The sequence below is a fragment of the Bufo bufo genome, chromosome 6 (assembly GCF_905171765.1).
Source record: "Bufo bufo chromosome 6, aBufBuf1.1, whole genome shotgun sequence".
NCBI lineage: Eukaryota > Metazoa > Chordata > Amphibia > Anura > Bufonidae > Bufo > Bufo bufo.
The window spans coordinates 65,212,372-65,235,891 of NC_053394.1; the positions used below are offsets into that span (position 1 = coordinate 65,212,372).

At 40.7% G+C, this 23,520-nt stretch overlaps 1 protein-coding gene across 1 annotated transcript; it reads right to left on the reverse strand.

The window, feature by feature from the left end:
* Positions 1-2,703: 2,703 nt before the first annotated feature.
* On the reverse strand, positions 2,704-20,982 carry LOC121005276 (C-type lectin domain family 12 member A-like). The gene is made up of 6 exons (XM_040437910.1): positions 20,848-20,982; positions 18,230-18,343; positions 14,285-14,398; positions 12,794-12,942; positions 10,140-10,258; positions 2,704-3,070 (listed from the first exon to the last, which is right to left on the reverse strand). The coding sequence occupies exons 1-6, from the start codon at positions 20,933-20,935 to the stop codon at positions 2,926-2,928; spliced, it is 729 nt and encodes a 242-aa protein (XP_040293844.1). The 5' UTR covers positions 20,936-20,982; the 3' UTR covers positions 2,704-2,925.
* Between the last annotated feature and the right edge of the window lie 2,538 nt (positions 20,983-23,520).

The window sequence follows — 23,520 nt, forward strand, 5'->3', positions numbered from 1 at the left end:
TTAAGTGATTGTATTAGGTAGGGTCTCATTTTTTGCACAGTGAGGTGACAGTTTGATCGGTATGATTTTGGGGTACATAAGACTTTTTGATCGCTTGGTATTAAACTTTTTGTGAGGCAAGGTAAAAACAATTGCTGTTTTGGCATCTTTTTTTTAAATATTTTTTACAGCATTCACCTGACAGGGCATATAATGTGATATTGTTATAGAGCAGGTTGTTAAGGACATGGCGATACCTAATATGTCTATTATTTTTTATTTATGTTAAGTTTTACACATTGAAATCATTTTTGAACTGAATAAAATCTTGTTTTTGTGTTGCCATTTTCTAAGAGCCCTATTTTTTATATTTTTTGGGTGATTGTTTTAGGTAGGGGCTCATTTTTTGCGGGATGAGATTATGGTTTGATTGGTACAATTTTGGGCTAAATACACCTTTATATTACACTTTTTGTGAGGCAAAGTGACAAGAAAATGTTTTTTTGACACAGTTTTTATTAAATTTTTTACGGCGTTAACCTGACAGATGGATCATGTGATATTTTTATACAGTCGGTCGATATGGACACGGCCATACCTAATATGTCTACTTTTTTTTAACTTTATTTTGGGAAAAGGACACTCTTTTTTTACTTGAAACTTTTAATTTGTTGTAAAACTTTATTTTTTTAACTTCTTTTTTTACTTTTTTTTTTTGTCCCACTCTGAGACTTCAAGTTTTGGGGTCTGATCCCCTTTACAATGCATTACAATACTTCTGTATTGTAATGCATTGTAATACACTGTAATACACTTAGAACTTCCTGCCTGTTAGATCCAGGAGGCTGGATCTCACAGACTGTAACAGAAGGCAGCACTAGGACTAGTGACACTGTTCCCACGGTTTAAGGCTAGAGTCACACATAGTTTTTGTGGCAATTTTTGATGCAGCTATTTTAACCATGCACAGGAGTGGATACAGAAGAGTATCTTGCAGTTATACTTTTTCTTCTTTTTTGGATTCACTTCAATTGTACATGTGTCCACTGGATGTCTCCACCAGATTGTAACATTTCCTTGTCCTGCCCGGTCTCCAGATAAAGCGTCCATTGAACATTTACAAGTTCTGCTGGTGCACCAGCTTCAGCAACCCATCTACCAGCAACCTATCTAACCATATATCATCCTGTATCCAGGCTAGAGGTGGCCCAACAGGGTCCTAGAACCTCCTTTCAATTGTACAGTTTTTCTCAATAAACATATAATTTCGCTCTAATATTGTAACACTGTACACATATCATCCTTACATTGCAACAACTTCTTCTTGGTGCATTTTTTTTATGTGCAAAATAGTCATGTCCTGCTTCTCATGCTAATTATGAAAGGAAACAATTGCAAATAAACAGCTTATTTGACTTTTCTGGTTCCAGAATGCAAATACCATGTATATTTATAACCTGATTTGTATACACGTCTATAGTATATTGAACACGAGTTAAAAGGCAGCTTTAAGGGTATGTACACCTTTAAAAAGGTTAAAATGATTAGTACATCTAGTGTGTTGTAGCGTTGAATAAAAAAAAAAAAGTTTTTAAATGGTAAACTGTTGTAAGGAGATCACATCACAGCTCTAGTTTAATGTGTATTTGTTTTTTTCATTGTCTTTACTTCTGTCCCCCCTCAGGGTCCACTCTATTTTGTGTTCCTCCTTCTTCCCTATTTTGTGCCTTCTTCTCCTGCCTCACTCTGCCCCCTTTCCCCTCCCTATATATAAAGGGGGTCATTTATGATGCTGAAATATGAAATATCAGGCAGGTCCATCTGATTTACCATTTTTTACTCCTGTTTCAGGTGTAGAAAAAGGTCTATCTGTAAGACAGCTACAACTGGCAGAGGATCCGCTGAAGTTATGAAGAGGCCGGCGCCTCTTCATAACTTTGGCGGAACCACGACCAGCTTAGGGGTTTATTAAGACCGGCATCTAAAATGTTGGTCTTAGTAAGTGTGCTCCAAAGTCCTTGCCATTGTGTGTCTTCTCTACCTTCTTATCCCTTTTTCATCCTTACAAAGTCCCTAACAGCTTCTGTTCTCCTGCCCCACCTCCAAAAGGCCACTGCCACTTTGTGTCCCCCCTATTCTTTTTTAGCCCTTATTACTTTCTTTTCTACACCCCATTGCTCATCAAAGCCCTTCTACCCTTGTATCTCTTCTGCCCACCCTACTCAGCCTATGCCATTTTGTGAACGCTCCTTATTAATACACAGATCACCTGCTAATGTGTGTCTCCACCCTGACCCTACTCTTTGTAACAGAAACTAGGTGTATGTGGCCCAGAAATTCCTTTTGGCTGTCTTTATTGATTCAATCCCTTTTTCGACCTCCTCTTCTCTTTGCAAAAACTGATCCTGAGGAGTATATGATTCCTTCCCCATTTCCTCTGCAGACCATGAGAGCTCTACTCCCCCTATATACTGTAAAACTAGATTGATTCTCTCTTCTAAATGCAATCTCTTCTAAGTGAGCGCACTCCTCCGGCTCAATATTCTGATGCAGCCTGTGTGATCTACCTCCCTAGAAAACAGTATCATGGGTGCTTTCCTCCTTCTCTAAACTCTGATACGGCCATTTTGTTATACACAACTGCCTCTGCTCACTGCTGGTATCTAAATCTAATTATACAATGTTCTACTCTGAGAGGAGAAAAGGGTAGAGCAGAGAGGACAGGCCCTCCATGAAGTAGATAAACAGCATCCAGGAACAATGTTACTGTGTTAGAGGCAGCATCACAGCTAGCCATGTAAGGAGTAACGCAGTCTCTTCAGCAACCAATAAAAGACTATTTAGGAGATTTCTTAATTGAACTTACAGTATGAAACAAATGAACAAGGAAAAAATAATTTCAAATGTGTATATAACCTTTATTACATGACTGTAAATGAAAGATTTCTAAAGTAATGCCAGAAGGTTTACAGGCAACCGTTCACAAATGAATTTCAGCGGAGTACTGCATGATTTAAACAAAGATGGATTGCTTGATCTGAAGTCAGAAGAGGCACATTGCATATCTCTGCACTGTGATGACCAGTATGAGCTGCAATGTAAATGTAAATTATAAAATTATCACAGTTAAACAAAAAATTAAATAATTAAAAATCATCTATTTTATTCTGTGCTCTAGTGTAAACAGAAAGGTCCTTGTAATCTAATATGTAAACTGATCATCTGAATACAATTTTCAAAGAATATAAATAGACATGAGCAAAGTTATCAAAACTTCCATTCGGCTGCTTCATCAAATACCACAAAGAAATTTGCTTCGTAACAAATTACTTAGTCATACTTCTTTGTAAGTAGGGGGCACAATGATGGGGAACGGTGATTGTGCCAAATCCGTCATTGAACCCCTCAGACCCCTTTTCGGTCATTTCCAGGAAAATTTATTCATTACCATGAAGCACAAGGAAATTCGGCTTTGTGGCGAATTACATTTTTCCTGAAATTCAGATCTAGTAAATTTCAGGAATGCCTGCTTTTCTCTTTACAGATTCTTTCAAGTCCATAAGATGGGATGAATAGGAATGGGGAAAAGTGACCCATGATGTCACTCCCACATAAACATTCATAGAAAACAACACATTATTATCTTTCATGTAAAGCAGGGATGCTCAACCTGCGGCCCTCTGGCTGTTGCAAAACTACAACGCTCAGCATGCCTGAATTGCTGGGAATTGTAGTTTTGCAACAGCTGGAGGGCCACAGGTTGGGCATCCCTGATGTAAAGCATATATTTGAGCAAAGGCACAATACCAGGTTCTAGATTACATGTGCCTGGCATGCAAATTAGCAGTAAATGTAATTGAGGCCAATAAGTGAATGCTAGGCCCGGCTCATTCCATTCTCATACATTTTGATGTCTCCTTAAAGGGTTTCTGTCACCGTGCAAAACTCATTTTTTTTTTTTTGGATAGTTAGATTCCTCATAGTGCGATATAGGAGAATATAATGCTCTTACTTACTTTCATGCGGCCGATTCTTTATAAAACAAACTTTTATAATATGTAAATGAGGGCTCTACCAGCAAGTAGGGCGTCTACTTGCTGGTAGCTGCTGCAGAAATCCGCCCCCTCGCCGTGTTGATTGACAGGGCCAGCCGTGATCTCCTCCTCCGACCGGCCCTGTCAGTAATTCAAAAATCGCGCGCCTCGCGTCATTTGGCGCAGGCGCTCTGAGATGAGGAGGCTCGTATCCTCAGCACTCCCTCAGTGCGCCTGCGCCAATGACGTCTTCTCTTTCGGTGATGTCATCGGCGCAGGCGCACTGAGGGAGTGCTGAGGATACGAGCCTCCTAATCTCAGAGCGCCTGCGCCGAATGACGCGAGGCGCGCGATTTTTGAATTACTGACAGGGCCGGCCGGAGGAGGAGATCACGGCTGGCCCTGTCAATCAACACGGCGAGGGGGCAGATTTCTGCAGCAGCTACCAGCAAGTAGACGCCCTACTTGCTGGTAGAGCCCTCATTTACATATTATAAAAGTTCGTTTTATAAAGAATCGGCCGCATGAAAGTAAGTAAGAGCATTATATTCTCCTATATCGCACTATGAGGAATCTAACTATCCCAAAAAAAAAAAATTTGTTTTGCGGGGTGACAGAAACCCTTTAAAGGCTATTAATACATTTTGGGCAATTTTATTGCATTGACTGTATTATGGGATAAATATTTACAACTGTTTGCATTCAGAATTGAGCTCCATTTGGCTTTTGTAGTTTGCATGTATTCTAATACACAGCAAGCTGCAGAATGCCCTTCACTGTGAATTCAGTTATACAAGCTCTCTGGTGGCTCAGTCTCCAGAACCTTCTGTCATCTCCTCAGTACTCATCTGGCTGATTTATTTATTTATTTTTTCAAATCAGGTGCTTCAGGTCTTGATATGAACAGAACATTTGGAAAGATAACTGCATCAAGTCGAAAAGTGTTGGAACAGAGAAAACTTTAGCAGGCGAGTTAAGTTTTTTCTTTCTTTTATGGGCCTCTTATTCCTTGAAAAATGTTAAAAAGGTTTTTTTTTTGTAGATTTTTTGTGCCAGATTCTTTTGGTGTTCGATAAGAATGATTTTAAATGGCCACCAGCAACTTGTCCTTCAATGTGAGAAGGATTAGTTGACACAACATTCAGAACGTCCTAGGGGAGAGGGGGTGAGAGGGTATATACTATACATTAGTGAGTTTAGCTGTCAGGCTGCTCAGCCATGATGGCATATCATAGACAGGATCGCATCATTACCATGTATTGTAGAGCAGTAGTGTGTAGTGGGACCCTGATACCTCATTTCTCTAGGCCAGGGATGGGCAAACTGCGGCTCTCCAGCTGTTGTAAAACTACAACTCCCAGTATGCCCAGTCTGCCTACAGCTATCAGCCTACAGCAGGGCATGATGGGATTTGTAGTTTTACAACAGCTGGAGAGCCACAATTTGCCCATCACTGCTCTAGGAGCTCTGCAAGTGGAGCTAACCAGTCCTGCCCACATTGTAAGACTGGTTAGATTAGATTAGATTTATGATACTTAAAGGGGTATTCAAGTTCATAGCAACTGATTGATATTCATTATATAATGAAACATTAAACAATTTTCCAACATGCTTTTTTATATCAATTTCTAATGGTTTTCAAGGTCCCTGTGTAGTGTCCCACTACGTAAGGGTGGGCACTACACAAGAGTCAATTGGGTCACGTTGTTCTCCACCTCCTGTGGAACATGGTTATGGTATTTTATATTGCATTGTAATGTGTATTTTAATGTTATCTCCTGTGTGCCAGGCCTGTTAGGGGTGTAGTTCCTCCTCCTAGGCAGTAGAGGGAGCTAGAGAACCCCCTAGTACTGTATATATAGTCAGTTCCAGACCAGAGAGAGGGTGTGTAGTCAGAAGCCAGTGTGCACTTTAACAAGAAGATAGCTGGGAAGCATCTTCTGACATGCAGCTAGATAGCCCAGGCTCCTAGCTTGCTTCCAGGAGAAGAGGTTCCCTCCTGAAGATAACTAGCACCTTATCAAGTACAGAGCAGAGCCACTTTTATCCAGCCAAATAGAAAGCTGAAGGGCATAAGGATATTAAAAGCAAGAAGATATATACCAGAGGAAGGTTCCCCTATCCAAGGATAAAGCCAGCAATAGGGCATACGGTCCTTGGTGAAAGCCAGACAGGATTTGAGGAAAGTACAGCCTGATCTGTAAGTGTTATACCCTCTGAGTATCTTGCAAAGACTTTGCCTGCCAATTGTATGAAGCCTGCCTGTATTCAAAATTATACCTATGGAACTAACTGAAGACTGTATATAGTTGAAATGTTCAGTAAAAAGAAGTTCTGGTTCACTGCAACTTTGTGTACCTCAATTATTCCTACAAAAAATCGGTGTGCCACCGTTACCGGCACTGGCTTCACGAACTATAAGGGATCTTGCCACAGACACACTAAACCCACAACACCCAGGGTACCTCACCTACCACCTGGCCTGGTCCCTATACACAGAGAGTGCCCCAGAGGATTCATGTGCCAGCCTCTCCATCACTGCTGTACGCCTGCCCAGGGAAAATAAAAACTGTGAGTACCAAGAGCAACCCTCGGTTTGTTAACTACCCCTGTGACCTCACATTCGCTCACCCTGCAGGACTGTCGCACTGCACCTGTTTGCAGGCAATAAAAATCTGCTCTAGTCATATGTTTTCTTTAAATTGGATTTAGCCGAATCAGTAGGGCAGTTCCATTCCAGTCTGAATATATTTGACCTGAATTGTAAGTGCTCCAATGTGCCTGAAAAGTTTTACATGACATTCTTAGGTTTCCTTGAACTATATGTGACTAATTTCAAGCTCTTTAATGCCAAGCCAGCATTAGTGATCTTAAGGAGAATCTGTCACCAGTAACCTCCCTTTCTAACTGTATCGACACTTAGCTGTTCTTCACTAGAGATGTCGCGAACATAAAATTTTCCGTTTGCGAACGGCGAACGCGAATTTCCGCAAATGTTCGCAAACGGGCGAACCGCTATAGGCAGGCGAATTTTAAAACCCACAGGGACTCTTTCTGGCCACAATAGTGATGGAAAAGTTGTTTCAAGGGGACTAACACCTGGACTGTGGCATGCCGGAGGGGGATCCATGGCAAAACTCCCATGGAAAATTACGTAGTTGACGCAGAGTGTGGTAAGTTGAATTCTCAATGCGATTAATATAACCTGCATTAATCGCATTGCGAATTCAACTTAGAGCTAAGTTCCTAATGGTTGTATTGCTAGAATTGACGAATATAACGAATATAGCACTATATTCTCAATCTTCGTTATATTCTAGCAATACAACCATTAGGAACCCAGCTCTAAGTTAAATTCGCAATGCGATTAATATAACCTGTATTAGGCTGAGTTCACAAGAGCGTGTCCGGATAAGGTCCGGATGCGTTGCGGCAAACCCGCGCAAGTAGGTACCAAATTGCAGTCAGTTTTGACTGCGATTGCGTTCCGTTGTTCAGTTTTTATCGCGCGGGTGCAATGCGTTTTGCACGCGTGATAAAAAACTGACTGTGGTACCCAGGCCCGAACTTCTTCACAGAAGTTCAGGTTTGGGTTCGGTGTTGTGTAGATGTTATTATTTTCCCTTATAACATGGTTATAAGGGAAAATAATAGCATTCTTTAATACAGAATGCTTAGTAGGTGGTCAATTGAGGGTTAAAAAATAAAAAAATAATTAACTCACCTTCTCCTCTTGATCGCGTAGCTGCCGGTCTCTTCTTACTTCTTTAATAATGAGCTGCCGGCTAAAGGACCTGTGGTGACGTCAGATCACATGGTCCAATCACATGGTCCATCACCGTGAATAGACTGTCACCTAGCAACCGTGCGTGAAAATCGCACCGCATCCGCACTTGATTGCGGATGCTTGCGATTTTCACTTAGCCCCTTTCACTTCTATGGGGCCTGCGTTGCATGAAAAACGCACAATGAGGAGCATGCTGCGATTTTCACGCAACGCATAAGTGATGAGTGAAAATCACCGCTCATGTGCACAGCCCTATAGAAGTGAATGGGTCCGGATTCAGTGCGGGTGCAATGCGTTCATTGGGAAATCTCGCCCGTGTGAACTCAGCCTTAATCGCATTGCGATTACAATTTAGATCTGAGTTCCTAATGGCTGTATTGCTAGAATTGATGAATATAACGAATATAACACTATATTCTCAATCTTCATTATATCATAGCAATACAACCATTAGGAACCCAGCTCTAAGTTGACTTCGCAATGTGATTAATATAACCTGTATTAATCGCATTGCGATTACAACTTAGTCAAACTTGTGACACTGCAGCTTCAGAATGAATCAAAGATGGATGCTGTCCTTGCTTTTTGATAGGAGGTGGGAGGGTCTGGGAGGGAGGGTATGCTGATTAGCTGGAATGTGTCTGCTGACTGTGAGGTACAGGGTCAAAGTTTGCTCAATGATGATGTATAGGGGGCGGACCGAACATCGCATATGTTCGCCCGCCGTGGCGAACGCAAACAAGCTATGTTCGCCGGCGAATAGTTCGGGACATCTCTATTCTTCACCCGATTGTCATAATTCTTTTGTTGAAAAACTGAGTTATGAAACTCATTTATGATACTTTTTCCTAATATGCAAATTAGGTCATTGGCGCAATAAGAGTGCCACCATTGCTCTTGTTGCACCCAAGCTCCACTCCTTTCTTTGGCCGGCCCCTCTCTGGCTGTATTGCCTATGCAATCTAACAGTGTAACAGTGGAATCTAACGACAGTGTAACTGTCGTTTCATTTTTTATACTCTAATGGTATAGTACACCCTGCTGTATAAATGCTTTTGTGCTTTATAATTTAATCTTTTTCAGTTTCACCTCATAATAACACCCAGAAATGTGTGTCACTTTCACATCGAGCAGCCTCTTCTCAAACAGTTGTCATGTGCAGCCATCTCCTCTCTGATATAAACAAGAGATGGAGGAGCAGAGCCCCGAGTGCCTGGGCTCCGGCAGAGAGTGGAGAGGGAGGGCTGCTTTAGATGCTGCTTTCTCCTGAATGGTAGCAGCAAGAAACATGCAACTGATCTTGTTTGACAGCGGACATTCAAAGCTTTCATACAAGACCACCAATGACAGCTAAAGCCAAAGCAACAGAGGAGAAATCACTGTTAGAAATCTAGTTGGGAGTTATTTTCACTTTCAGCAGTGTTCACTACATGACGATTTCTATCAGTGATATCTTCCACTGTACTAAACGTATTGCTGTCATTCTGGTATTGTCTGAAAGCTTGGAATGTCAGCTTTCAGAAAATACAAAACAGACATATGAGCAGCTAAAGCAGCCACCCCCCTCCCTGTCAGTGTGGAGGTGAATGAGGGAGCAGCTGCAGAGGAGGAGGGGAGAAAGATAGTAAAAAATAAATGTAGAAATGTGACATTATCATCAGTGTAGTGACCCACATAATAAAATTACGTTTTTTTTTTACCATACAGTGAACGCCATAAAAAATTCCACAAAATAATGTAAAAATTTCTGTTTTTTTTATCTTTCCCCCTAAAAATAAAAGTTATTTAATGCACTATATATACCCCACAATGATTCCGAAAAAAACTTTTAATGTGACTATTAAGAGGCTAAAACAAATGCTTACTGATTATATGTAATTGCAGGGCTTGTCTCTGGTTAGCTGTATGTGAGAGGATACACACTGCTCTGGGGTAGTGGGGGAAGTTATCTGCATTCTGATTGGTCCTGCTAGTTCATGTGAGGAGAGCAAGGGGTTATGGGAAGTGAGGGAAATAGAGGATGGCCCCAAGGACAGGGCAAAGATCATCAGAGGAAGTGCAGCAGAGGCCATCTTAGGAAGATGCTGAAATAGAGGCATAGAGAAATAGGGTTGCTAAGGGCTGAATACAGACATCAGGAAGGTAAAATTAACTGAAAAATAAAGCTTCATAAATATCTTCCCATCAGCATCACATATGTTAGGAATTTAATTTTTGGTAGTGAAATGGCAATTAAATTTTAAGGACAGGTACTTCTCTACTACTACTGTTTGAACATAATAACTGGCTTCAATAACTGCATTGAAATCATAAAAAATATACTGATGTTACTTACTCACCTAGTCACATATGTTGTGTTATCTAAGCACAGCCATTTCTCATTTGTATTTGAGGAACATGAAAGACCTATCCATAGAGGAGGTTTATTCGACTTCCAAAACATAGAACTGATGAAGTCCTAAAAATATTTTTAATTATATTTAATTATTTCAGGGTATAATATAAATTTGTTATAAATATAAAAATATGTCTTAATTTAATACACTAAATGTAAAAATATGAAATGAGAAGGAAAGATAAGTTGTGTACTCATATTATTACAGTGACAGAGAGGAGAAGACCTACACGGGGGCCACTTACTTATATAGAGAAGCAGGGGTGAGATTAAAATTTTGCAGATATGTCATTCCTTACCTTCCCTCTTGGTTTGAAATCCCAAGGTGATGGTACCAGATGACCAGCTTTGAAAAAAAAAGTTTGTGTTATCCACAGAATAATGCAAAATTATTTTTAAACCTGGTCATCAGGCATCACTTGTCTTGGGATATCTCAAAGTAAGAGAAAAAGCAAGCATGCGTTGTATGTTCTAGGAATGTGAAAAAGTCATTTCATTCCATACCAATAGATAAAATATTTCAAATAAACTATATCTTAAAGGGGTTCTGCAGTTTGTATAAACTGATGATCTATAATCTGGATAGATCATCAGCATCTGATCGGCGGGGGTCCAACACCCGGGACCCCCGCCGATCAGCTGTTTGAGAAGGCAGCGGCGCTCCAGGAGCGTCGCGGCCTTCTCACTGTTTACCGCAGGCCCAGTGACGTCACGACTAGTATCAATGGCCTGGGCGGGGCTAAGCTCAGTCCGGGTGTTGGACCCCCAGCGATCAGATGCTGATGATCTATCTAGAGGATAGATCATCAGTTTAAACAAACTGCAGAACCCCTTTAATGTGGAGCCAAATTATTTTTTTTATATAATGTACATTTTTCAGAAATTTATCATTTCCCTTTATCATCTCTTTATTTACACCAGCTTTCTGGTGCAAAAGAAGCCAGAGATCTATGGCAGTTCTGAGCTGTTGTAGATACTATGGGCCAGATTTATCATTACTCTGACAGCTCGCTCCACTTTCACATATAGCTAAAGTCATGTGGTTTGACGGTAGCAGTTTATCTGTCAGTAAGCGGCTTTACAAAAAGTTGCATGTTCTTTTAAAAAGCATGGTCCGCACTGGAGTGATTTTGCAAATTTTTTTGCGACTTTTTAAATTGTCACAATAGTAAATCTATCTAGCGATTCATTTACATAAGAAAACACACCCACTTTCAGAAAACTGGCGAGCATAGCGCAGAGCTAATAAAAGTCGCAAATCTTTGCGTAGTTTAAGCGATTGCGCAAAAATTTGCGACTTTTTCACTCCATTATTCTGACTTGAGCCATTGATAAATCTGGCCCTATCTGTTTAGGTGCACAGACTCCTGGATTATGTGTCTAATATTTGACGAGGAATGCAGCTCATCATAAATTAGGCATGGGAGTTGTAGAAATTTGATCCAATTGTCTAACCAAAGTCAGTCCTGATTTTGAGTAAAAGTGATCGGTAAACCTGCTGGTTGGACAAAACTGTCTGCTTTCCAATCAGAACACTTCTAATGTTCTTACAGAGAGCCTTGCCTCCGTCTTTCAGCAGTTGCTTTTGCATTCTTCGGTCGACAGAGCTCCCAAAATATCTGACGACTTCTGCCTGCTCACCATTTCATTAGTCGTGGTCTAGGAGTAAGCGACGAACTGTGCACATCTCCCAAAGACCAGCCTAGCTACATGTGTATGGATTTCAGCAGTTCACCTGAACATATATGTTGTCTATCAAATCACCACTGGGACCAGCTCTTCTTCTTTGTCCACACTTTCCTGACCTGCCCTCTAGCAGGTTAATTCCTGTCGTGCCTGAACCCATTTATCTTCAACTGCTACTCGTCTCTGCTGTCCATTAATGCAGAACCAATTAAAGGGGCTGAATGTAACAGTGCAGCAGTAGCACTAACTGCAACAGCACAGCAGTATTGAGGCCCAGAATAGGATTTTACTTCTTCCAATTCTGGAATCGGGTTGAGACTTAACAACAGGATAGGCAGAAATGGAGAAAACTTGACAAATTCTACACCATGGAGAATGCAGGGGGCCAGTGTGAACCAAGGCTCTAAATCCTCTTAAGGTACATGGTTATGTTCTTTTATTCTTCAAGTTGATTTTCAGCATTTTATATAGGAAATATAATACTAAAATCATGACAAACACTATGGGGTAGCTTTATCAAAACTGATGTACAGGAAAACTGGCTTAGCTGCCCATAACAACCAATCAGATTGCACCTTCATTTTGAAAAGCAGCTCTGAAAAATGAAAGGTGGAATCTGGTTGCTATGGGCAACTAAGCCAGGTTTCCTTAGCACCAATTTTGATAAATCTTCACCATTGAGTAGAACCAGGATGACATAACTTAAGACAATTGACTGATTTAAAGGAAAACTGCCCATAGGAACCAATCAGACTCCATCTTTCATTTTCCAAAGCTTCTTTGGAAAATGAAAGGTGGAATCTGATTGGTTGCTATGTGCAACTAAGGCAGTTTCCCTTTACACCAGTTTGATAAATGCCCCCCTATTATTGTTATTGGTTTTGCTATTTTTTCAACAATTTATTTTCTTACCCCTTCCTGTGATGTTTTTGGCATTATAAGACTAGCGTTTTGAGCTGAGCAAAACCTCTGCGATTCTTGCCATGACAGCATTTCATCAGACATAGAGTAACATTTCTTCTTTATTGGAACCCAGTTCATTGGACAGAGCAGACAAGACTCTAGACCATGAAGTTTTAAATAAAAATTCCATGAATTAAAATGGTGTTAAATATTATTTAAAACATCATTTACACATAAACATTATTTAACAAAGCATTATAATTTTAGAATATAAATCACAGAGTAAAACTCTACATCGAGAGAGCAGAAAAAGTTACCAACTTCACCTGACTCCCATTTCTCTCAATGCTTTCCCTTCCTGATGATGTCATCCAGATGTAGCAAGTACACCCTGCAGACCAGTATCTATTAACACTTACCCGCTGGACGTTGTGTGTTCTGTGTCTGTCTATTGCTTTGACATTCTGTTTTTGATGCTCTAGGCTCTAATTTTTATGAGTTGTTAGGCTACTTTCACACTAGCGTTTCTATTTTCCGGTAATGAGATCAGTCACAGGATCTCAATACCGGTGAAAAACGATTCTGTTTTGTCCCCATTCATTGTCAATGGGGACAAAACGCAACTGAACAGAATGGAATCCTCCAAAATGCATTCCGTTCCGTTTGGTTGAGTTCCCATAACGGAGAGCAAACCGCAACAAGCTAAGCTGCGGTTTTCTTTCCGTCATGGGATACGAAGCAAAACAGATCCAGCATGACCCACAATGCAAGTCATTTGGGACAGATCCATTTCCTCTGACACAATCTGACACAATAGAAAACGGATCCGTCCCCCATTGACTTTCAATGGAGTTCATGACGGATCCGTCTTTGCTATGTTAAAGATAATACAACCGGATCCGTTCATAATGGATGCAGATGGTTGTATTATCAGTAATTGAAGCCTTTTTTTGCTGAACCTATCTGAATCCAGCAAAAACACTAGTGTGAAAGTAACCTTACCTGTTCCTGTGCATTTCTCTTTGGTTTGTATTTTTTTAGCTTCTGATGCATTATCCCGTTCTTTGACTATGTTTCCCATTGGTCTGTTGATGCTCTGATTTACTTCTGTATTTTGATCTCATGTTCTAAGTAGACCTGACCTTGTCACTGCCATTTGTTGATAATTTCATTGCTGCTACCACTGAGAGTTACCATTGAGCCCATACTTCATGGAGCACATCAACCTTAAGTTGGGTACACTCCTTACACCACGGTAGACTGTGTCGGTTTAATAGGGGTTACTACTAAGGATCCACTAATTGAAAAGTAGCAGAATATTGGAAACTTTCAAGAAGCAGCCATCAGAACTGCAGAATTGAAGTATCACAATAGAGTGAATTGTCCATATTGTACAACAAATACCATTTATCAAAGAAACATTTATCGATAATCATCCAACTTCTCATGAAAGAAAATCTATGATGGCTTTCACAGCCGGATTATGTTTAAACTTTTTACCTTTTTGTTCCTCTTCATTTCTCATGCACAGGTCATTTCTCAAATTTGCCAGTGTTTGTGAGATACTTTGAATTCTACCACGGTAATAATTTTGCTTCTCATAAGCCTGAAATACTTTGAAACAAATTTGCTTTTACAAACCTCAAAAGTATGTAAATTTTCCAGCAAGAGCAGCTCGCAAATACATGGCAAACACACATGCAAATTATTTCCAATAATACAGTATATCAGTCTATATACTATCAGTATAGTAGGCTGTATAGATGATCATTTCACCATGTTTCCATATACTGTACATATGCAGTATGGACACAATTCTTTATTTGTATTACATATGCAAATTGCAGCCCGAAGGCAGGTCGAACTAGCAATGATAATAAAGTGTCAGAGACCTAAAATGCTGTTAGCATAGGGGATTAGACTAGAGATGAGGGAATTTCAAGTTATGAAACTCGTTCACGCTTTGCTTGGTGGTAAAAGCAGAATTGCATTATGGATTCCCTTACCATGGACCATAACGCAATTCTATGACGGAATGCATAACGGAATGCCTTTAGAGGCATTCCATTATTAATTTCGTCATAATAGGACTCCCCTGCATAACGGAAACTGGACGGATCTGTTTTGCAGCCCATAGACTTCTATTATGACGGAATGAATAACGGAATGCCTCTAAAGGCATTCCGTTAGGCATTCCATCATAGAATTGCGTTATGGTCCATGGTAACGGAATCCATAATGCAATTCTGCATTTACCACCAAACAAAGCGTGAATGAATTTCAAAATATGAAATTTGCTCATCTCTAGATGAAACCAGCAGGCAAGGCAGAATTTGAAGATATAATATGCGAGTAAAAATGATAATGTATTCCATTACTTTACCTAACAGTGATTTTCTAGTCTTCTCTAAATGTCTTCTTTTATTTTGTAGGGGATATATGAATCTTTCTTATTGTTTAAAAATGGTATCCCAGTGTAAATGCATTTTCCGTAGCATTGGCGTATAATATTTTTACTAATGATGAATAATTTTGACACCATACACTTAGCTTTACACTTTGTCAGTATATGGAGAACAACTTATTACGATTTATATATAAATATAGTTACAAACCGGATTCCAAAAAAGTTGGGACACTATACAAATCGTGAATAAAAACTGAATTCAATGATGTGGAGGTGCCAACTTCTAATATTTTATTCAGAATAGAACATAAATCAAGGAACAAAAGTTTAAACTGAGAAAATGTACCATTTTAAGGGAAAAATATGTTGAATCAGAATTTCATGGTGTCAACAAATCCCCAAAAAGTTGGGACAAGGCCATTTTCACCACTGTGTGGCATCTCCCCTTCTTCTTACAACACTCAACAGACGTCTGGGGACTGAGGAGACCAGTTTCTCAAGTTTAGAAATAGGAATGCTCTCCCATTCTTGTCTAATACAGGCCTCTAACTGTTCAATCGTCTTGGGCCTTCTTTGTTGCACCTTCCTCTTTATGATGCGCCAAATGTTCTCTATAGGTGAAAGATCTGGACTGCAGACTGGCCATTTCAGAACCCGGATCCTTCTCCTACGCAGCCATGATGTTGTGATTGATGCAGAATGTGGTCTGGCATTATCTTGTTGAAAAATGCAGGGTCTTTCCTGAAAGAGATGACGTCTGGATGGGAGCATATGTTGTTCTAGAACCTGAATATATTTTTCTGCATTAATGGTGCCTTTCCAGACATGCAAGATGCCCATGCCACACGCACTCATGCAACCCCATACCATCAGAGATGCAGGCTTCTCAACTGAGCGTTGATAACAACTTGGGTTGTCCTTGTCCTCTTTGGTCCGGATGACATGGCGTCCCAGATTTCCAAAAATAACTTCGAATCGTGACTCGTCTGACCACAGAACGGTCTTCCATTTTGCCACACTCCATTTTAAATGATCCCTGGCCCAGTGAAAACGCCTGAGCTTGTGGATCTTGCTTAGAAATGGCTTCTTCTTTGCACTGTAGAGTTTCAGCTGGCAACGGCGGATGGCACGGTGGATTATGTTCACTGACAATGGTTTCTGGAAGTATTCCTGAGCCCATTCTGTGATTTCCTTTACAGTAGCATTCCTGTTTGTGGTGCAGTGTCGTTTAAGGGCCCGGAGATCACGGGCATCCAGTATGGTTTTACGGCCTTGACCCTTACGCACAGAGATTGTTCCAGATTCTCTGAATCTTCGGATGATGTTATGCACAGTTGATGATGATAGATGCAAAGTCTTTGCAATTTTTCGCTGGGTAACACCTTTCTGATGTTGCTCCACTATCTTTCTGCGCAACATTGTTCGAATTGGTGATCCTCTACCCATCTTGGCTTCTGAGAGACACTGCCACTCTGAGAAGCTCTTTTTATACCCAATCATGTTGCCAATTGACCTAAATAGTGTTAATTGGTCTTCCAGCTCTTCGTTATGCTCAAATTTACTTTTTACAGCCTCTTATTGCTACTTGTCCCAACTTTTTTGGGATTTGTTGACACCGTGAAAATTGGAATCAACGTATTTTTCCTTTAAAATTATACATTTACTCGGATTAAACGTTTGATCTGTCATCTACGTTCTATTACAAATAAAATATTGACATTTGCCATCTCCACATCATTGCATTCAGTTTTTATTCACAATTTGTTTAGTGTCCCAACTTTTTTGGAATCCGGTTTGTATATTCTTTATATGATTGCTAAGTTAAAAATTTACTATACGGGAGCAGAAGGACTTGACTTATCATGGCACAGATATTGTAAGTATTATTTGAGGTTAGGGGCGCTTATCTTTATAAGGGTAATAAAACAAATGCATTACTTTAAAAGGGTTCTGTGGCAGGGTTTATTGTGATGTGCCTATTAGCTTTAAAGGGAATCTGTCAGTTCCCAAACTAGAGTAAAAGGTGTATAGTGTAAGTAACGCTAAGTCCAGCAGTGAAATGCATTGAGAGGACTCCTCTTTGAGTCCCCGCCATTGTGCACAAGAGCACAGGAGTCCTCTCAACGCATTTTACAGCTGGTTTGTGGGAGCACAGTATCGGAATACAAATGAGTATGAAAATAAAAATTACATACCCGGACTTGCGGATACATGCGTCATACTCTAGTTTGGGGGATGTTTTGGAGCTGACAAATTGCCTTTCAGAAATTATGCTCTTTCATTAAGAAGGTCAAACGCTGTAATTTACTAACAAGTGTCTAACATATCCAAGTGTCCAGCTTCCCCTATATGGCCCTGTTCACATTCTTTGTTGAAATTATGTCTGGAGGACTCCAGACGAAAACCTCTAATGGAAGGTTGTAGTATGTCCCACTGTATAGGCATACAGTGGGATACGTCACCTATAAGCTCCAATTGTAAGACAAATGGTTTACTGCTTTATGGGATGCCATTTGATGGAATAGCATAGTCTACTACATTATTCCATACTTTTTTGTGGTGGACATATACTGACCTGGCCAAAGGATATTTATTTGGCCACTGTTGAGTGAATGGAACCTTAAGGATACAGGTAGCGTGTACGCTGGTAGCTTATCGGGTGTATGGTACCTGCTAAGTGTACATCGCGACCATTATTTAAATAGGGCTAACATTTACCTTACGTTTCATCCTCTTAAATGGTAGCAAAGACCTTTCTCAGTCATCAATTTGGCAAAGATCTTTGAGGATTTTTATTTCAATAAGGTCATGTAAATTCCATACTTTAGCACCAAAATAGTCTGTAATTGTTTGCTTATTTGCTCAGTCTACTTCAGGAGTGCACAACATGACCAGATGCTTGGGTGGCAGGTTGTGCATCCCCGGTCTACTTGGACATACAGTATGTCTTGGCCTCAGCATACAATTTGGTTTGTCTCATCCATATTAATATTTAGCGAAAGTTTATTTTGAAGATACCTTCACACAGGGAGACTTACATGAAATAGTAATTGCTAAAACGGCAAGAAGAAGAATGGAGACCAGTAGCCCTATTAAAATGTACATTTTCTTCTGATATCTGGAGGGAATAGCATTATGTTCAAAGGAAGCGACTGCAAGGAAATAAAGAGAAATGAATCATGGTGAATTATGCACAGTCTCGTAGAGAAATTTCTTGTCACATGCCCAAGACTTCTCAATTCATTTAACCCTTCACACCACAGCACAGTGGATTAGATATGTATTTTATTTCATGACAAAGAGGAAGTAATACTTCATAATACACATTAGCTGTGCCTTTTTCGGGTGAAGGTAAGTGGACTTTTTTGTGCAGCGTGTAGCTATAGGGAATGGACAGTTTGAATTGGCACCCAGGGTCCTGTGCCTAAAGGCCTTTCATACCTCAAGAAAACATCAGTATTAAAATTAGCACTTGGTAGGTGGGGGCCCCTGTTGTAGATTTTATATTTGGGGGCCAAAGAGCTTGTAGTTATACCTCTGTTTGTGGGCTGTGATATATACTGTAATTACTGCAGAAAACCATTTTCAAGTTTATTATTATTTTTTGCTGGACAAACAGAGTGCATATTTAACCTAGTTTGGATATATTGGAATGGCTCACCCTCCAAATTGCAGGGAATGGGTGCTCCCCCTAAAAAAGTCAACTGAGGAAGGAGTCCTGCTAACTCCGAAACGCGTCTGGTGTACACAAGTCTCTAAGCCAAGAAGAAAACCGCAGCATACCTTCTGCGCACCGCCTTGGGATTTGCAACAATATCCAAACATCTACAGCAAAAGAAACGAAAGTCCTGTTTTGTCTTGCATAAAAAGACACAAAGGTACGCCGGATTTTAAAGCGGGTCTAGCAACATATTGACCCCGGCGTTAAAGCGGACTGTTTCCTAGTTCAAAAAACAGTTTTAAAGCTGATCGGAGGTAAGACCGCATGTGCTGATAACACGTGGGATGCCACGTTAAGCACAGAAAGACGAATACTCCATTGCTGACAAACAGTGAGTAACTTGTTGCAATTAATCACAGCAAGGTTGTAACTGTTAAATCAAAGTCAAAGCGGTGAGGAACTATATACCGCAAACTAAGAGACTGCCTTATTCACTAATCCTTATATTGAATAAACTGCAGGTATACCGCAGACCTTTAAAAAAAACGCACTCATTAATTTATTGGTTGAAACTCAAAATCTTGAACTAGACATTGAATTTAAGACTGAAGTTTGCGATCCAACTACTAACCAATCCCTTAGTGTGGTTTTATGTGATATTATTTTAACCATTGTATTTTATGTTATTTTAGTGTGATTAATCAGGTACCTTAGGGCTCTTTCACACTTGAGTTCTTTTCTTCCGGCATAGAGTTCCGTCGTCGGGGCTCTATGCCGGAAGAATCCTGATCAGTTTTATCCTAATGCATTCTGAATGGAGAGAAATCCGTTCAGGATGCATCAGGATGTCTTCAGTTCCGGAACGGAACCTTTTTTGGCCGGAGAAAATACTGCAGCATGCTGCGCTTTTTGCTCCGGCCAAAAATCCTGAACACTTGCCGCAAGGCCGGATCCGGAATTAATGCCCATTGAAATCCGGATCCGGACTTAAGCTAAACGTCGTTTCGGCGCAATGCCGGATCCGACGTTTAGCTTTTTCTGAATGGTTACCATGGCTGCCAAGACGCTAAAGTCCTGGCAGCCATGGTAAAGTGTAGTGGGGAGCGGGGGAGCAGTATACTTACCGTCAGGGCGCCCCACGCGCATGGATGACGTGATCGCATGGATCACGTCATCCATGCGCATGGGGCGCTCTGACGTCATTCTGGAGCACCCCGGGCGCCGCACGGACTGTAAGTATACTGCTCCCCCGCTCCCCACTACTACTATGGCAACCAGGACTTTAATAGCGTCCTGGCTGCCATAGTAACACTGAACGCATTTTGAAGACTGATCCGTCTTCAAATGCTTTCAGTTAACTTGCGTTTTTCCGGATCCGGCGTGTAATTCCGGCAAATGGAGTACACGCCGGAGTGTGAAAGAGCTCTTAATTGTTATATTTGTTAAATAAACTATTTTTATATATTGGCTAGTGTTTTATGTGAATCCAGATGTAGGTGTGCCCCCTTATCCTTTTGTATAATCATATTTAACCTAGAACAGCATAATATAGCAAAAATAAATCATAGGCCCAGGTTCATCAAGACCGGTGTCATCGTAAACTACATGCCTTATAATAAATTACATGGTTCCTCCAGCAGTACGTGCGCTGGAATGAAATTGGCAAGGGCAGCGTTAACATCATATGCAATTTCTTCTTGCATAAAATATTGTTGTAAAGTAAAATACTCCAGAGTCCAAACATAAGGTGGCATAAGGAAGAAGAAACTGCCCCATTTGAATAAATCTTTTTCACTGTCAGTGATTATTTCCCCTCTACACCTTTTTTTTGGCATAGAAGAGTCAATGCCATTGCAACTTTTCTAGTTGCAACTGTCATTTTACGTCGCTCTCTCCTCGCCACCATTTCATATAACTGATTTTCATAAAATTGACAGATAATTTCTATAAAATATAGACATATTAATATTATGTTACTTGATTTTGAGCTCTTACCTTCTGGGTTCTTCTCCACTGTATGGCTAGTAGATGCATGTTTGGAATCATGAAAGCTAAGGTCCGCATATGTTATCTCTTCACCCATTGTTAGAGGAACTGAAGAGTTGACTTCATGGCCAAGTATGAGAACATCTTAGTGATATTAATAACTGGTATTCCATTCAAACTTCCTGATTACGCACCTGACGCGTCTTGTGGTGAGAAGCTTTCTGCTCAATAACAGGTTACTGATGATTGCTAAAAGATTTTATAATGTAAAATGCTAACTGGATGGACTTTAGATAAAAAAGTCTTATGGGGGAATACTCTTCAACGAAAATCGAGCAGCAGAACAATATTACTTTATAGTAATGATGTATGAGTGCTGTGACTCGCTAATAATGACTAGAGAAATGGTGTGGGTATCTTTAAGAGTTTGAACCACATAAAACTGAAGCTTCTTACGTGGTTGTCTATATAGTGGACAGGGGATGGTGCAGTAAGATGGAAATAAGCAGGATCACAATCTCTGAACTGTGGAGTTCGGTTAGTCCCACCAAGCACTGATAGCAAAACCCTGTTTCTACTATTACTGAACGGGCTTCTGAAGGGCTTCTATCACCCCCCCAAAAGTAATTTTTAGGCTAATTAAAATCCTTATAGTGCAATTATTCAATATATAGTGCTCCTACCTTTTTCTATGCCTTAGTTTCTTTAAAAACCGCACTTTTTATAATATGTTAATTACCTTGCTACCAGCAAGTAGGGCGGTTACTTGCTGGTAGCCGCCGCATCCTCCTTTCAAAAAAACGCCCCCTCCTCCTGTTGATTGACAGGGCCAGCGAGCGCGCTCCTCCGGCTGGCCCTGTCTGCAATTCAAATCCCTTACGTGTCTTCATTCGGTGCAGGCGCTCTGAGAGAAGGACGCTCCGAAAGAGAAGACGTCATCGGCGCAGGCGCACTGAGGAAGTGCTGAGGAAGCGAGCGCCCTTCTCTCAGAGCGCCTGCGCCGAATGAAGATATGTAAGACGCAGGCGCGGGATTTGAATTGCAGACAGGGCCAACCGGAGGAGGAGAGCGCTCGCTGGCCCTGTCAATCAACCGGAGGAGGGGGCGTTTTTTTTAAAGGAGGATGCGGCGGCTACCAACAAGTAACCGCCCTACTTGCTGGTAGCAAGGTAATTAACATATTATAAAAAGTGCGTTTTTTAAAGAAACTAAGGCATAGAAAAAGGTAGGAGCACTATATATTGAATAATCGCACTATAAGGATTTTAATTAGCCTAAAAATTACTTTTGGGGGGGGGGTGACAGAAGCCCTTTAAAGAGAAGAGAAACTTTGAGTAAGGAGAAGGGTGAATTTTATAAACTCATATAAAGAGACTTGTGTATTTTGCTTCCTCTTTTGCTTTCCTATCTTCTTGATGTTGAATCAGTTCATGTCTGTGTAACACATCTTCAATTAAAGCTGAATATGAATAGTGTCACACAGGCAGTGTTCGTAAAAATGTGCCATACAGTTCTCGAAAGAATCATAGTGAGCACCTGGACGCAATTACCCATTGTTTGGAGGTGCTGGTCTAATATTATTTTGTGCATTGAATATATAGGGGATAGGCTGTTTCAGTTTAGACCTGCCTATCTGGCCATGGCTTTTACATAGAGTATACAATAGCTGGATCCTACACTGTCCTGAATGTTGGAGGCTTCATGTCCCAGAGAGGACAGCGTTAGGTTCCCATCTGCAGAAGCCACCTTGTCGTTGGTAGATTCGTCCGATACAATTCCCATTTAAAAAATGGGCATAAAGTGATTCAATTTTCCATATAGTACATTTGCATATGTCTTGCGTATGGAGCAGTGTGCTGCTACGTATAGTGTTTGTTTGCTTTTACATGGTAGCGTGCACCTGTACTTTATTTCATATTGTATGGAGATGCTGGTCTAATTTTATTTCTTGCATCAAAGGACTGGTGCCGCATAATGCCCATGGAAATACTAGTATAGCAGTACCACACCCATATAGCATACAACATGTCCCTGTATTGTGATGTGATTTGTACACAGTACACCACAAGGAGTAAAAATGACTTTTACTGAAGTTTTTGTGCAAACAATGGTTTGACAGACTTTGACAAATGTAAGGAATATTATAATACAAAAGCTTCCTGCTGGCTCTGCCCATTTTCCTGCAGCCCTTATGGCATGGGTCCTCCCCAGCCAATGGCTGGCCACCTTTGAGTGTTTAAGGCACCTTCCTCTAGTGTTATAGTTTCCTGCAATGGTGTGCTGTTTCCATATTTGTCTGTGTACCAACTTCCTCCTGAAGGGATTTGACCCTTCACCGCCTGACTTGAACTCTACCTGATCTCTATACTGACTCAGGCATGCCTGTTCTGACCCTCGGGCCGACTTTGGATTGCACTAACTCTGCCTGCACTGATTCTGCCTGCACTGATTTTGCCTGGCCACTTTGTGCTGTGCACTGGTGTCACTTGACGTCCGTGGGTCAGCAGTCACTTGAACAGAGACTACTCTGATTGTCCTGGTGGTTTCCCTGCAGCAGAGTCCAGATGCCTGTACAAAGCTGAAAGGCTGAAAATGAGGGAGGGGCACCTAGATAAAATCTGTTGAAGAGACACTGCAGATCTACATCCGCTTTCTTAAACTTTCTCTGTATAACTCTGATAC

Bases quoted from the DNA above. Each gene is read 5' to 3' on its own strand.
- LOC121005276 (XM_040437910.1), bottom strand. From the start codon at position 20,935: ATGGGTGAAGAGATAACATATGCGGACCTTAGCTTTCATGATTCCAAA. The intron at 18,344-20,847 runs GTAAGAGCTCAA...ATTTCCTTGCAG, and splicing joins AGTGGAGAAGAACCCAGAAG to TCGCTTCCTTTGAACATAAT. The intron at 3,071-10,139 runs GTGAGTAAGTAA...TTTACATTGCAG, and splicing joins AACACAACATATGTGACTAG to CTCATACTGGTCATCACAGT.